At 44.6% G+C, this 16,366-nt stretch overlaps 1 protein-coding gene across 1 annotated transcript in view; it reads left to right on the forward strand.

Annotated features, from left to right (window-relative positions):
• The window catches only part of TRPM8 (transient receptor potential cation channel subfamily M member 8), an 85,290-nt gene that overhangs the window by 66,284 nt on the left and 2,640 nt on the right, over positions 1 to 16,366 (forward strand). The window contains exons 22-25 of the mRNA XM_021678949.1: positions 5,879 to 6,069; positions 10,307 to 10,406; positions 11,446 to 11,479; positions 15,981 to 16,073. Of these exons, the coding sequence (XP_021534624.1) occupies positions 5,879 to 6,069; positions 10,307 to 10,406; positions 11,446 to 11,479; positions 15,981 to 16,031 (376 nt within the window). The 3' untranslated portion in view covers positions 16,032 to 16,073. The remainder of the gene's footprint in view (positions 1 to 5,878; positions 6,070 to 10,306; positions 10,407 to 11,445; positions 11,480 to 15,980; positions 16,074 to 16,366) is intronic.

The raw sequence follows: 16,366 nt of genomic DNA on the forward strand, positions 1-16,366 counted from the left end.
CCCAGGCTGCGACCCCTGTCTGGCACCACATCCAAATATTCACGTAAAAGCATAGCCATGCACAATGGCAACCTTATGAACTGTAGCGTAAATGCGCACTTGGGAATTTTAAAGCAGTGTTGGAGTGCTCTCCAGATGGTATTCAACGGGGAGAGGTAATGGATGTAAACCTCTGTGATTATTCTGCATTACAGTTATCGATCACAGGCCCTGTGTGGCTTATCAGAGCATGAAGTAGATGACTTTGGGTCATCTCGACACGCAGCTGATGCTTGCGGGCACCATGTCCTGGAGATAAATCCACCCTATGCGTTTCTTCCAAAGATGATGGGTCAAACATGCTCTGATTGAGGATAATTCCCATGACCCAAATATCTTTTAAGCTTAGGAAAAATATGTGTTCATTATGAATACGCAGAAAAATAGAAAAAAGGAAATAATCACCTGGTACCCACTAAAGGCTTGGTGCCTCTTCACCCGGCTAAGGAGAGCTCTTGAAATGGATTAAAAAAAAAAAAAAAAAGGGCAGATAGTGTGATCGTAAGAAGAGCTCATGTTTACTGATACTCTTCTGGGCCCGCTGTCCAAGTGCTCATCATGGGCTGCCTCACTTAATTATCGATCATTTTTGTGTAGGTGTGGCTTTCTTATCATTTTACAAATGAGGAGTTGGAGGCAGAGAGAGGTTAAGTCTCTGCTGTTAAGGGAGTTGATGGGCACATAAACAGATATGTATATAATACAATAAATAATACGACGTAGTGTAGCAATATAATGTAATAGAATAGAACACAGTATCATATAAGCAGCCCTGAAAAGGTTGTTACAGGGACTATGGCGCACAGGGGGCGGTTAGGAAGCGAGACAGAACATTGGGGGCAGGGCTAGGGTGAGCAGCCCTGAGCAGAGGAGACATTTGCTCAGAGGACCCCTTGCCGGGAGCCCAGAGCCCCGGGGTGGGGGGAGAGGGGTGGGGGTGGGAGGGCGAAGCAGGGGGAGATAAAGCTAGTCTGGGGAGAATCAGTCACCCAGGAAGGTGGAAAGGTAGGCAGGGGCTAGGTTGTGGGGTGTCTTTTATGCCACGTTAAAGAAGTTGGACGTTTTCTTGCAGGCGGAGGGAGATCTCATGGGTCTTTAGACAGGTACCCGGCTCGGTCTTAGTGGTGTGAGTCTGATAGCAAAATCCTAAACCGAGTTAGCACTCACTTCAAAACTCAGTGCGGTGAGATCTCTGTCTGTCTTTTACTGTTGACCTTGTACCTGTTTTCTTGATGCTGTGGAATGAGAGGGGAACCAGGATGTGCACGATGGGCCTGCAGAAGTCAGGGTCCCCAGGGCCACAGGGCAGCACTGGCCGGATATCGCTGGCGTGTTGGGGAAGGAGGAACAGATGGAAAACGTATGAAATCTGTGAAAAGCTTACAGGAGGTGTTTCCTGATTGAAATGTAGCTGGCAAGTCTCTCGTCTTTCAATTTATTCTAAAATTCTGCCATTGTTTTAGCAACTACTTTTCTTTTGTGATTTTTTTTTTTTTTTTTTTGCAGACTTGACATTCTGTTCTGTTGATTAGTCTATTTTGGTTTTTACTACCAAATGGCTTTAATTACTGACTTTAAAAAAAATTATTTTTACATCTGTTGTATAAGTTCCTCTCATTATTCTGATGCAAAACTCCTTTTGGCTTTTCTCATATATTTAATAATATGGAGGGGCCTAAGGCTCATCTTCTGAAATCCTTTTTTCTTTCCCCTTCCGAAAAAAAAAAAGAAGTCTTGTGAATTTTATTGTGATGATGTGAACTTCGCAGAATCGTTCAGGGGAAGCTGGCATCTTTAAAAAATGGTATCATACCATCCAGGAAAAAAAATGGTGTGATTCTCTATTTACTCAAATGTACATAGTTTGCTGGTGATGTTTAATGGTTTTATTCCTATGGATCTGGAAGATTTTTGGTTACTTTTCTTCCCAGACATTTGTGATTGTGAGAAAGATATTTTTCTATTATTTTTTTTCCAATAAGTAATTTTTGATATGTAGGAAGGGCATTAAAGTTTTGCTTATTTATTTTAGAACAAGTCTCCTTACTAAATTCTTTTTTTTTTATTGTGTCATGGAGGTTTCCTCATATTTCTTATTTATTAACCTCCTTTCTTTTTCTCCTACTTCTTTTTTTTTTTTCTAATCAGAAATGGATGTTGAATTTGCCAGAAGACTTTCTAGCAACTATCAAAATGACATTTTTCCTTTTGATCTATGATGTATTATGAGAATGATGAATTATATAAATGATCTTAATACTTAGTCATCCTCTGTTCTTTGGTCATGGCATATTATTCTTTGAACGTACTGCTGGATTTCATTTACGCTCAAGGCTATCTGAGTCCTGAACATTTGTTATCTCTTGGTAACGTTTTCAGTGTCAGCAACTTTCTGAAACTTCGTCTCCCTGTGGGGGGCTCCTGTCTCCTCCTGTCCTACTCAGAGGAGGGTGCTCAGGGGGTCTTAGGGGACCGAGTCCAGTGGCATCACCGCGCTGGGTAGCAGAGGGCACAAGATATCACTGGAGTTGTAGGGTCAGAGGGGACATTGTGTTATTCCTCTCAGGGAAGACTCTGGATGGCCAGGGGCTGGCAGGGAGACTCCCAGAGCCTGTTGGGAGAGATGGTCTCTGAGCTGCTCTCGACATCTGGGTTTGCTGAGGGGGGTGGGCATGTTTTGGTGCCAGAATGCTGCCTTTCCTCTACAGAAGTGGGAGACAGTGTCTCAGGAATATAAAAATGATTTTAACAAAGCAGTTTGAGGCAGTGTTCAATTATCAGCCTTCCCTGGGGAACCCGCGTGTCTTTGGCTGAGGCCGGAACTAATTTGGGGGAGGGGGGGAAGAGAACGATTTGGAAGCTGCTTTCATATGGGGAAGGTGGGCCTCAGTATAAATGAACCTCAGCATGGCCAGCCCCAGAAATGTGTTATTTATGCAAAGCGGCTTTGGGGTATTAATGTCCAGTAATCGGCTAGCTCACTCTCGGCCCCTGGGATGTGGATAAGGGTTTTTACTGTTTGCCCAGGAAAGGAAGACAGCTCGCTGGATCCACCTGTGCCCAGAGGTGCAGAGGAAGTGGGGTTTCCAACAGGAGGCCACTGGGTTGTCCCGAGGGACACAGTTGGCCCCAGTCCATTCTAGACTGGGGATTGGCTGGTGACTTTTCTGTGAGGGCCAGCTAGGGTCTTCACTTTGGCTGGATGCCAAGCACCCATCCCCACCTCTCTGCTTTGGAAGGGCCATTCTAAGCTGATGATCCCTGCAAAACCGTGGGGATGGGTTGGAGTTGGCCCCCGGTCCCAGTTTGTCAATCCCTTTTCTAGATGACCTGGAAGACACGAGATGTTTTCACTGCCTCTGAGTGACCAGTTAAGCCAAGATGCAAATCTCTTCCCACTGGAGCTCTTCTCTCGGCCGAGGAAGGGAGGGAGGCCCACCGGCTGGGGAGGGAGGCCCACCGGCTGGAGAGGTCGGCTTCCCCTGCTCTTAGCATGCTAAGTGTACCTCCCTGTTAATTCCTTCCAGGTGGAACCTCAGAGAACAACATTTGATGGATTAAAAAGGATGCTATTGCTTTTTTGTGTTGGCCTATTAAGTTGTAGGCATGGAAGGGGCAGTCAGTAGATTTCATTTTTGACTAGATATGTTAGTATTTTAAGACACTCCCAGGGACAATAATTTGAATGGTGACACTTGTCCTGTGACAAAGTAATAGACTGATTTCTGGCAAGTTCTTAGCTTGGACTTCATGAATCTGGGGTGTGCCCACCATCGTCCCCGTTGCAGTGAGGGGCCTGCAGTATCCTTTGCAGGCAGAACCAGTGGGGACTAGCGAGGACAGACAAAGATGTTGGAATTAGCCTCAAAGCAACCTGACCTACATTTGGAAGATACTGCGGGCTCACTGCTGGATTCACTCCGCTACACTCTCATACATACAGTACTGTTTTTCACCTAAAAAAAATCTACCACATAGAACTGACATGAGAATCAGTCAAGCAGCCATTTTGCATGCTGAGTGGAGGAGCTTACGTGCAATAGATGTTCAAGAGACGTTAATTCCTTTCCCTGCAAAGACTGCACCCTGGGGTTGAGTTTTAGGTGTTGATAGGGCACTGGCTGCTAACACCTGCCCTGCACAGAATCTGGGATCTGGGGTGTCCCATTCATCAGTTAACTCCCACATGAGCAAAGCCAAGCTTATAAGCAAAGCCATAATTGTGATGTGTGTAGGTTAGTGTTTTGCTTGTGTGTATGATCTTTTCTTAGTTAAAGATAATTGAGTCTTAGATCGTAACATACCATGGGGCAAGAATGAGGTCTCACAACAAACGGATCTGGCTCCTCTGCCTGGTCACCTCATTCGGGTTTGGCCTGTAAAGTTTTTACCCAGAATTGGGAGAATTGAATGCATCCCCAGTCAGGATTTGCTTATAGGAGGTTTCAAATGTTGATTGCTCCTTCTTTGACTCTCGAAGGGGTGATTTGATATCAGCAGTAAAAGTATCTTGGATGATTGAACTTCACAAATGGTAAAATGCTTCCTCGTTTTCTTTAATTAAGTAGTCCAACCGAATCCTTTGGAAATAGGGCATAACTCAAAACATTTCATGCTCCACTCCGTAAGGCGGCAAGGCAAACAGACCCTGGGCTGGATTGCAGGGTCCAGGTCCTGGCTTCATCATTTCCTAGTTGGGAGATTCAGACAATATTTGCTTGCTATGCCTCACTGTCCTGATCTGTTCATCGTAGATGATAATAGGACTTACATCCTCTAGAGAGTTGTTTGCAGATTACATCATTAATGTAAGTAGGCTGCTTAGAACAATGTCTGGTACATGATGAGCATTAGCTACGCTATAGTTGGTTTGACTTGTAACTGATAAATCAGTGGCACAATAAGACATTTTTCTGACCAATGGACACTTTTTCTAATTATGTAAGTAATTCATGCCCGTTGTCTAATGCTTGGAAAGCAGACAACAGAGAATAAAGAACATTCATGATGTGTGCCAGGGATGAATGACCACTGCTGATGATGGGTTTATTTCTCCCCGTGACTTACGATTTATGTACTGAGATCATGTTGTAAGTATGAGTTTGAGCCTAATTATTTCACTTAACATGTATCAGAAGCATTTCCCCAAAGTACGAAAATTATTCATAATCATTATTTTTAAGGGCAGGGTAATGCAATCCTATTGATTAACCATAATGGGTGGTACATTTTCTTAGTGTTAAGCATTTCCGTTGTCCCATTCTGTTGAGGTGGGAGCTTGGAGCTGCTGTTACTTTCAGGACTATGGCAGACAGCTGTGTGTATATATCCATTTATATATATATTTTTCTCAGTACCTCCTTAGTCTTAGATTTCCAGAAGTAAAGTCATTGGATCCAAGGGATGAACATTTCTAAGGCCCTTGATAAATATTAACAAACTTCCTCTGCAGATTATTTACAATTAAACTCCCATTAGCAATGTATGAGGGGCAAATTGTTCCAAAGAGAGTCGACACCTTTGGCCTCTTTGTGGCTAACACAGTAACAGACTAACGAAAAAAGGGAATCCTTGAAAGCTCTTGAAGTAAAGCATTTTTTAAAGTTCACCAGACAGCCTTTTTTTTTTTTTTTTTTGGTGATAAAAACAAAAACCCCAGTGGAAGAGTGCCCGGCGCTGAGTTGTCCTTGCCCCGGGCTCCGTGGGGATCATCCTCTCTTCTGGGCTCAAGCTGTCCCAGGAATTACCTGGTTATCAATATTACCATGCTTGCCAGTGACATGAGGAGGCACGTGGAAGGCTGAGGCTTACTCTTCTCTCCCCCCACCTCCCCGGCCAGCTACACTGTGGGCACCGTCCAGGAGAACAACGACCAGGTCTGGAAGTTCCAGAGGTACTTTCTGGTGCAGGAGTATTGCAACCGCCTGAACATCCCCTTCCCCTTCGTGGTCTTCGCCTACTTCTACATGGTGGTCAAGAAGTGCTTCGGGTGCTTCTGCAGGGAGAAAGACGCCGAGCCTTCCGCCTGCTGTGAGTGGCTTATCGGTCTGTGCCGGGGATCAAAAGCAGTGATTTGTCGCAGGGAAGCGCACCCGGTCCGCGTGGCCGCAGGAAGGCATTATGCACTGTGGGGTCGCTCCGCATATCTGTAGGTTTGTAAAGATCGGGCACTGGCCAGCCCATGAATGACGCAGCAGGGAAAGAGTAGATTAAAGGAGCCTGGCAGATGTGCTGGGACGGTCTCATTCTGAGGCAATGACTTTCGGGGCGAGCATCATAATAACGTAAATAGGACATGGAGCAAGCATGATTCATGGGAGGGTGTCAAAACCTGACTTTGTGTTTGCTTCTGGGAGATGTTAGCCCTACTCCAACAGAGCTCATGACTTTTCTGGCCGCTCCTAGGGAAATAGGAAATCTTACAATTACTTTACTTTAATAAATACAGTCTGTCTATTAACCAGCCGCTTAATTGCCATTCAGGCTGGCGGGGGTGTTGTGGGGGAGACTTCCCTTTTTGCTGCACCCCCTCTCAGCTGACACAGTTGTCAGGAAGGGGGAGCGGTTGGCTTTTTCCTCTCTTACTCCCCTTCTCTCCCGCCCACCAGCGGCTGTCGCTGCCCCGCTGTGGGTTGGAGCACAGGGAGGAAGGAGGAGAAAGAAGCAGAAAGTCTTTTCCAGAAACAGGGGTACTGTTCTAGGCTGGCTCCATGCTCTCTGACCTGGCACGTGTGTAAAACTGATCCTTTGTTGTGTGGGCACTTGGTGGGCCCTTCAGCTGTTCCCCGGCCGGCCCCTCGCCTCTGAGGACTTGGCAATCCTTTCTCTGGTGGCTGCATCCCCTGAGCCTCCGAATGCCGGGGGTCCACACTGCGCACACTCTCCCTGATGGGGACCCACTTCCTTCCGGAAGGTAGGAATGTCCACAGCTCGGTTGGTTCTCTCTCTCCTGTGTCTACCCACCTCCTTAGCTCTGACAAGGACTGAGGTGCAAGAGGGTCCCCACCCAGCTCCCTCTCCTTACCCCTGCTGGAGGAGCCAGGATCTGTCACTGTGGGATTCTCGTCACATTCGGGTACCCCATCCTCAGGTACAGCTGTCTTCCCTGCACCAGGCTAGGTTTTCTGAACACCTGATCCTGGAGCCACTGAGCCAGACAGAGCACAGACATGTTTCAACCACATTAAGCAGCAAAGAAGGGAGAGGCCTATTTTTATTCATTTGGATGTTTGGACACAGAAAAAAAAGATAGAAAGGGTATTGCCAGCCCATTAACTTTGACTTCTAACCTCAGATTTAAGCCAGGGGATCTGGCTCTGGGGTGGGTTGGGGTAGCCTCTCCATCACCCACAGCCCCGGAGCTCATGCACTGGAGGGACCACGAAAATCTTTACATTTCTTTTAAAAATCAGAAGAAGAAGAATGAACTGTTAGGTCACAAACTTTTAATTTAGGAAAGCAAAGCATGAAAAGGCATATACCCTATAGCTCATAGAGAAGAAACAGTGTAAGAAGAGTCGTCTTGCTCAAGGCCTGCCTTCCTTTGCAAATACATGCTTGGTTCTGGGGGTACAGTTACCAACAAAGTCACTTGACGGCTGGGCTGCTCAGGCCATATTTTTACTTGAACGGTTCTAGAGAAAAAACTAGCAATGGATAAAAGTTGCAGGGAGGAAGACTTTGACTTGGTATAAGTTTAAAACAAAGTCCACCACTTCGTGCTATCAGGAAATGAAATGAATAGCTCTGTGAGGTCGTGAATCCCCACCACTGGCTGAAGTCCATCTGGGTGGACAGAAGGGCTATAGGGAATGAAGGTCTACTCTCCAAAGGTACACTGTGCTCAGTCCAGGATCAGTGGAACCAGAAAACTCAGTGTATAATTAAGGACAAATCCGTCTTTTGAATATGGGGTTGAGAAGGCAGAAACAAACTCTGTGAATCTGCATGTGTTTCCCTGATGGGCCCTGGGAGAATGATGTTCTTAGAACCATTTGGAGAAATAGATAATGTAAGCTGTTGATGCTCTCTCTTCGAATAGTTTTTAGTCTCAGGAAGAAATAAAGAAATAGAGGGAATGGGTTGACCATAGCAGGGCAGGTCCTTCTCCACCCAGCGTGCAGTGATGACAGAGATGGGGAGCCGAGAGCCCCCCGTTTACGCATCAGAGACTTCTGGAGGTGCCTGCTCACCATGCATTCATTTGCTTCTTCCTGAGGATCACTAATTCCAGAAACCGCAGCACTCTGTGGTTGGCAGAGTCTCTCGTGGTAATTCACTTCCCAAATTCACTTTGCATTTGCCTGCAAGTGAGGAGGACATCATGGGATTTAAGTTCGAAATTGTCCTTCTTTGGAGAAGAACACAAGATTTTTCAAATAACTTTTCAGAAAACATAGAATCAAAACTTCCATTTTGGGTATGTTCCGGTGACATCCTAAAGTAATCATGAAAAGGTATGCTACCCAGTGATCCACTTTTATAAAATATATTGCTTTCTATGATTAAAAAGTATACTCATTATAGAACATTTGAAAGCTATAGAAAAACACAAAGGAAAGAGCCAAGAGCACATGTAACTCACCACTCAGAGATAAATATTGCCAACATAATGGTATCTATTCTATTATTTTTGTGTGAGCGTGTAATAATTAGGTTGTTCTGTAAATACATATTCATAATCTAATCTGTTCATTTGGCTAATGATACATCATGAACATTTTCCATATCCTTAAATATACATCTATATGACAGTTCTGAACTGTAGAGTATCCCAGCCTGTGGTTGCGCCATATTTAATGTAACCAATCCCTTGGCATTAACATGTAGATTGTTTCAATTCTTTCAGTATCACACAGTGCTATGATAAACAGATGCCTTCATTTTTTAGCACATCAATGACTTTTTTCCTTGGAGTTATTTATAGGAGAGAAATTTCTAGATAAAGGTATGCACAGGTTTAAGTCTTTTGATATCATTGGCCACCTTCCTTCTCCACCTTCTCATCCATCATGCCCGAAGGCCATAACAAATTTACAGATTTTTTCCCAGTATATGGGAAGCCTGTTTATCCACATCTTTGCCCACACAGGCTATAGCTATTACTGTAGACTCTGCTAATTTTCCACTTTGGTTGGTGAAAATGCCATGTCATCATCTCAATAGCATTGTTTTGACTGCTAGAGAAGTTGGCCATTTTTTCCTGATCATTAGTCACTGTTGCTCTTTGGCTATCTGTGTTCAGGAGAGTGTTGATCCTTTCCATGTTCATTTTTAAGTACTGCTATTGGGCTTCTGTGTACATTTTAGTTTGAGGAAAAGACATTGGAAATCACTTGGCTAGGAAAAATACAATTAAAAGAAATTCAATTAGGGATTAATTTCTATAAATCTGTATTTGTTATGTAGGATTTGCTTCAATCCTGTCACTTGCCTTATTGGCTCTTTGATTCCCAATTAATTCTTTTTAAATCCAGGAAGATCTTATAATTTAGAGACAATTTAAAAACAAAACTTGATAGATTTTTTTTCTAAGTGGACACCTGCATGAACATATGTGCTTTTCTTTCCCCATGAATTCATATGGAGGATTGCTGTCCAACCCACCAGTATCTGAAACACAGGTGCCCTGGTGATCTGTTACTTTGCTTGCCTTGTGTAAGGCCCAAGTACTGCAAGAAACTGAACTGAGAAATCTTGCTGGAACATGCCCCTTAGCCAATTTTATAGCAAGCCCTGTCCTAGATGAAAGGAAAAGACTAGACGTAAGAATTTTCCTTGAGGTCCACACCCAGACTGCATGATGTCCAAGGCTTATTTTCCTCTCCTCCAAAGTTCCTACCCTGGTTTTAGGCTTAGAGTAGCAATCCGTCAGTAATTCTCCAACTGAGTGGTTGATTTAGCATTTTTATGTCATCCAAATGAAAGAGGAGCACATATAAAATGTGAGGACAAAATTCATTAGTGAAATGATTTTGCTCAGTCACAAAACACACAGACAGGCTTTAGATTGATCTCTATTTGGAATAAAGATTGCATTCCTATTTCATTCAGGCAGCTCCAATTCCTCATTGTTACCAAGAAATTCATTAACATTCCATTGCTCTGCTGTTGTCTAACATTACTCAGATCAGCCTGTGCGGGACGAACCTAATTCTTCTGGCTCTGGGGTATCACAAAATGACTAGCAGGTGTTGATTTAAGAGGTAAGGGGCAAATGAAACAATTTGAATGTGGTGTTTTTTTTTTTTTTGTCTCATTATTCAAGGTTTCAAAAATGAAGACAATGAGACTCTGGCGTGGGAGAGTGTCATGAAAGAAAATTACCTTGTCAAGATCAACATGAAAGCCAATGACACCTCAGAGGAGTATGTTCACTTCTGCTTTGCAAGGCTCCCCTTGCATAAGTTGGCAGAACATAAGTAGCTTATTTGTATAAACTCTGTAAAGAGAATTCACAGCAGAAAGAAATAGGACCAGAAAGATATTACCTAGGCAATTGAAGATGACAAACACGTAAGTGTGTGCCAGCCTTTCAAGAAGGGCAGAACCACCCACCTGCCATCCTGATTGTCCTCCAAGGCCCTGGGGAAGAAAGAGGTATTTTGGGACCGCAGGTCAGGGCCTTGGAACCAGATAACAAGAGCGTGCAGCCATGGCAGAGGTGGATTCCGGGGAGACCCACAGATCATGGGCAATTGGCACGATCTTGCAGGTGCCGCACACATGTCTCTGTGAAGAAATAGAATCGAAAACCATTTGGTAGATCTGTTACAGTTGTCCTTGAGAAGTCCTGACCATCATTTATGAATCACATGGAGTTGTTATAAATGTCCCATAGAACTAGATAAGTCACAGCTAAATCCATAGGTGGTCCCCAAGTAATGCGTCATGCATGGCCTTCACGTGCGTGCCCTTATTATGCACGTTAACATGGTTAACAGTCTGATGTCACTCTTACTGAGAGCTCCAAACATACCTCAAAATTCACTTTAACAAAGAAAGAGTAAATGTAAGTACACCCAATCCCTGTGCTAAGTTCAACACAGTTACTGGGACACATGGGATGGATGGCGTGCTCTTTATCTTTGAGTAACAAGGTAGACTCCCTAAGCTCTTCTCCGTTCCTGGACTCTGAGATCTTGATTTTGGAAAGGAGGGATGGACCTTACCGCCCTCTCAGCAGAGGTATCATGTACTTGCTGTACTGCTCACTGGGGTGAGGGTGGGATTCCCCTTCATTTGGGTGTTGGGGAGAAAACTGCAGCTGACATGGATCTAGTTGAAAAAGAAACTGATCTGAGTTTTGTTCTTTACAAGACTGTAAAATGATATCTAATAGCCTTTTCTCTCCCCCCTCTCCCTTCTCTTGTTCTCTCTCTGTTTTTTTTTTTAACTTCTTTGAAGAATGAGGCATCGGTTTAGACAGCTGGATATAAAGGTATAGTTCTGATAATAGTTTGGGAAACATTTTTTTAAAAGTCTGTGTTATCTGGGGCGCCTGGGTGGCTCAGTCGGTTAAGCGTCCGACTGAGTTTCAACTTGGGTCCTGATCTCAGGGTCGTGGGATCGAGCCCTGGGTTGGGCTCTGCACTCAGGGTAGAGTCAGCTTGAGATTCTTTCTCTCTCCCTGTCCCTGTGCCCCTCCCCCTCCCCACTTCCCCTCCCTGCTCATGTGCCCTTTCTCTTTCTCAAAAAATCTGTGTTATCTTTGTGATTTCAGATAGAGGCCAGTGGTTGTGGTCTGAAAACAAAAGAAGTTAATTATTTAAAAAAAAAGATAGAAGTGACCCTGTTCCATATTCATCTTTCTTCATTCACTGAGTAAGGTCTGGGTGCTGGAATGGAGCTGCTTCTCAGATGCTCCTGGCCCCTCTGGACGATAGTGCTGGAGTCCCATTCCCATGATCTCTGAACTCTTTCATGTCTCTGTCGGACCCAGGGCCCCTTCTTCTCTTTCTCTCAGCTGTGAAAGCAGGTGTGAGATGCTTGTAGTTACAGAAACACCAGCGAGGCTCAGAAGAGCAATTTGGGAGCCTATGAGCCTCTGTGCTCGTCTTCGATGCCGCTCTAATTTGCTAGCTATTTAATTTGAAGGGCACTGCAGATGCACGAATATACATGTGAACATTAGGCGTAGGGAGAGTGTGCCCACATCCACCCTGAGCTGGGTGGCCAGAAATGATGATTAGGTTTAGCAGAAATTACAATTGACTCATAAATACTGGATTGCTGTTAGGCTCTGTGGAGGAGATGATATCTGGTATTTTATCATGGTATTTTGAGACAAGCATCCTGGGTGATGAGAGTCACACTCCCTCCCAGTGCTGTGTTGTTTGGTGGCTGGACAGTACCCCATCAGGTGAAGCAGAATCTCGGGCACCCAGTGCCTTTCCCGGACCAGTAGGGTCTCAATGAACATTTGCTGAGTGAATAAATGACCCAAAGTTGCCCCTCATGGAGCTCTTATATAAGAATTTATCCAGTTCAAACTTTCTTGGTTATTTATGTATTATTTACCACCAGCATTCTTAAAAACCAAGGCTGTGTTTTCATAGGCCTCATCTCTTGAAGCCTGGTCCTAACAGGATGGTATGCCCTCCTGGTCCCCCTGGAGTAGCTCTTCTCTTCCTCCTGAGTCTTCGTCTCCTTTCCTTTCTCTGGAACGGCCAGCTCTATACACTGGAGTCAACTACTCAGGAGGATCAAATGCTTTGCTGCGTAACAAACAACCCCTACACTTCAGTGGCTTCAACCACCATTTTATTTTGTGCTTGCTTTCTCTTGTGGGCCAGGAATTTGGGAAGAGCTCATCCGGGCAGTTCTGTTCTGTGGACACAGCTGGATTTCTTGGGCTGGATTCAGCTGGTGACGAGGCCAGGATCTGGCATCTCAGTGCCCGTCCATGTGACTTCTCTCTCACCCATACGTTTGATCCTTGTGGCTTGGGCTGGTCACCGCATGGCGGTCTTGAGGCAGTCCTCCTTCTTCCAAGAGTGAGGAAACAGAGACTGCCATTGCTCTTGAGGTCTAGGCCTGGACTTGGCGTGACATCACGTCCACCAGAGTCTATTGATCAGAGCAGCCACGGGCCAGCCCGGATTCGGTCACTGGCCTCTTGAGGTGGGAGTGGGACTGGTGGACAGGCACAAAGGAACCATCGGCAGCCGTCTTTGGGGACTCACCATCACACAATAGTGTATCTTGTTATAGCTTCTCTCATCCTGATGTGTTGTTGATCATTCATTGAGGGGCTGGGAAGATTCCTATTTGATTGGAGTTGAGTGCTGTACATAAATGATCATGCTAGGATGTATATCATGATTATAATCAATGGAGAGGGGAAAGAAAAGTGCTAGGTATGTTTAAAGATTATAGAAAATTTAGCAAATATTAAGAGAATATATGAAAGAGGCAATAGGAGATAGTATTCTAAGTATTTGTATTAGAGACATATAGTATGTGATAAATAATATATATCCTCATATGATAAATTCACTTTTCCACCTCATGGATTTATATTTACATGTATTGTCTGCTGCTTCTGTGCCTAGGCCACATAGTACATAATATTTACCGAGCACCTGCGATGTGCCAGGCATGGGACTAAGTGCCATCGAAGCAGATGTGGCCCCCCCCCAATGTCATGAGTTGACCCCTTTGTGAAGCGGTGCAGTTATAGGAGCTGAATTGTGCAGGATTCAACGGCAACAATGATTTTCAATGCAGTATCTGGCACGCATTCCACAGATCGCCTGTGTCTGCGTCAGCAGGGAGCAGGGTCAGCAGCTGTGAAGGCCCTGAGTCCAGAGAAGCAGGGAGAGTTCCAGGCAGCGACCGAGAGGCAGCGTGAACCAGGGGAGCTCTGAGTGGGAGGAAGTGGGGGCGGCTGGGCCGCCCTTTGTGGGAACTTGCTTCTGTCCAGTTGGATTTTATCCCTGTGCAGGGGAGACCTCTGCAGAGTTTTAGCCCGAGAGGGGGACATCTGGTGGACTCTGTCAAAGACCCTCCGAGCCATCAGGGTGGCCGCAGAAGAGCAGCTTAAACAGTCTGGTTTGGCAATAGAGGCCCCCTGGACTTGTCTAGTTGTGTGTTTCTGCAGAAATCAGGCTATTTTGGGTTGTGGTGTTGTGTTGTTTTTACTTGTGGTCTCACTTGGGGTGGCTTTGGAAGGAGAGGGGGGCAGGGCTGGAGCCTCAGCCCTCCTGGAGTCCACCAGGCCTGGGTCAGAGGTCATGGGGTGAACCAGGGTACTGGACGCGCTGACCTGACTCCCAGGGGCCACGCTGTTTGCAGACCGAGACCTCCTGACCACTGAGGGGCTGGCGGTGACACCGTCAGTGGGGACAGTGGGCCTGAGCTGTGGGGGTTGTGGGAGGTGGGGGCTGAAGAGGTTGCTTGTCACTGAAAGCACAGTTTAAGGCTGTCCATGCACATGTGCAGGACAGGAGTCCCCAGGGCCCTCAGAGAAGAGCTTGCAGGTTCTGTCCCCTTTGCATGCCCCTCGCTGTGGAGCTCAGCGCCTTTGCTTGTTCCTCCCAGAAGCCCACCGATGCCATGTATTTTGTAGGTTTGGGGAGAATCTGGGTGGGTCCCAGGGAAGCCTCAAACTGTGTGGGATTTCACTACCTTTCTCCCTGCTTCTCGTCCTGCTCCCCTGCCCCCGTCTCCTCTTTATTCCCTCCTGGATCCTGTACCCCTCCCCTCCTGAGCAACAAAAAGTCTCTCTTTTCCATATACAGAGAACTTTAGGGATCATCACCTGTTTGTTGAGCAAGCTCTCAGAATCTTACGTCTGCTTTAAACAGCTTATTGAAGTCATTCTACCACCAACAAATACAGGGCTCTCACCAAGCCCCTCCAGCGAATAAAAAATTTCTCCATCTCATTATACCCGAAAACAAAGTCAATTCGCAATTGACCTTAGGTCTGTAAGTAGGGATCTTACTAGATCTTCTTTATTTTAGGCAGCTATTAGCCCTTATGGATTCTTTTTGTTCTTAGAAAAAAAAGAAAAAGTTAAATGAAGAGATTATTACTGGAAATAAGCCCAAGATAAACACAGATTTTTTTTTCCTTGAGCGAGAAATATGGCAAGTTAGAAACCAACTGTATTGAAATTGCACTATGTCCATGAGCTTTTATCAAATATACCGATAAGGTGTGTAATTTAGAACGAGCTTCATTCATCTTGTGTCATAAGCTTGTGAAAGATGCATGTAGCAAAAATAATTTTATTATGCCTTTTGCTTAAATTGTTTTACTATTTATACTTTTTTGTGAGAGTAGAAACTTTGGTTGCAAATATTTGATTTATTAGTATTGTATCATATCATTATTATTTTTAAATATTTATTTATTTATTTGAGAGAGAGAGGGCGCGAGCATGCGCATGAGTGGGGGAGGAGCAGAGGCAGAGGGAGAAGCAGCCTCCCCGCTGAGCAGAGAGCCTGACTTAGGGCTCGATCCCAGGACCCTGGGACCATGACCTGAGCCGAAGGCAGACGCTTAACCGACTGAGCCACCCAGGCGTCCCTGTATCATATTTTTATTAGTATTATACTTCTACCGAAGTGAAACATTGCCGGTATCTTATAATTTTATTAGTGTTTATTACATATGCCATGATTATTTCTACACAGCATTTCTCTGTGTGGTTAAAACCTGTCATTTCTATGTGAGAACCATTACTGATTTGCCTTTGAGAAAAACTCACACTCCTTGGTGCTGATGAGTATTTGCTAGTGACGTGATTTCAGAAAGTAAGCAGTGGGCAGGGTCCATACCACCTGCCATGCATTCTGCCCTGTTCCAGGATGCGCCATACTTGCTGCTTAGTATGTACATCTGTTTCATGGAAAAGCCATAGAGTAATCATTTAAATCATTGACAGTTGGAAAATTTATCTTAAGACCAGTTCTATTTTTTTTCCCCTTTCCAAGATTAATGATCTCAAGGGTCTTCTGAAAGAGATTGCTAATAAAATCAAATAGAACTTCATGGACTGTAATGGAGAAAAATCTAATTATAGCAAGGTAAGTCATGTTAATAAGCTATATTTTTGCTCTGAAAATTTACATATTTCAAGACTAATTTAAAATCATGGTATTTTTTTTCTTCATTGTTTTATTTTCCTATATTACCAGATTTGAAAATAATGCATTGTTTAAAAAATTCAAACAATATAGGGTTATAGGAAGGAACAAGTAGAAGCCTCTCTTCACGTTCCTTTCCCACCAATTTTGCTCCCCAGAGGAGGTTAGCACTGCCAGCAATAGGGTAAAAGGATCCTTTTGAGTCTTTTAAAGACACTCACAAACTATATGGC

This window comes from Neomonachus schauinslandi, chromosome 3 (assembly GCF_002201575.2).
Source record: "Neomonachus schauinslandi chromosome 3, ASM220157v2, whole genome shotgun sequence".
Taxonomy (NCBI): Eukaryota; Metazoa; Chordata; class Mammalia; order Carnivora; family Phocidae; genus Neomonachus; species Neomonachus schauinslandi.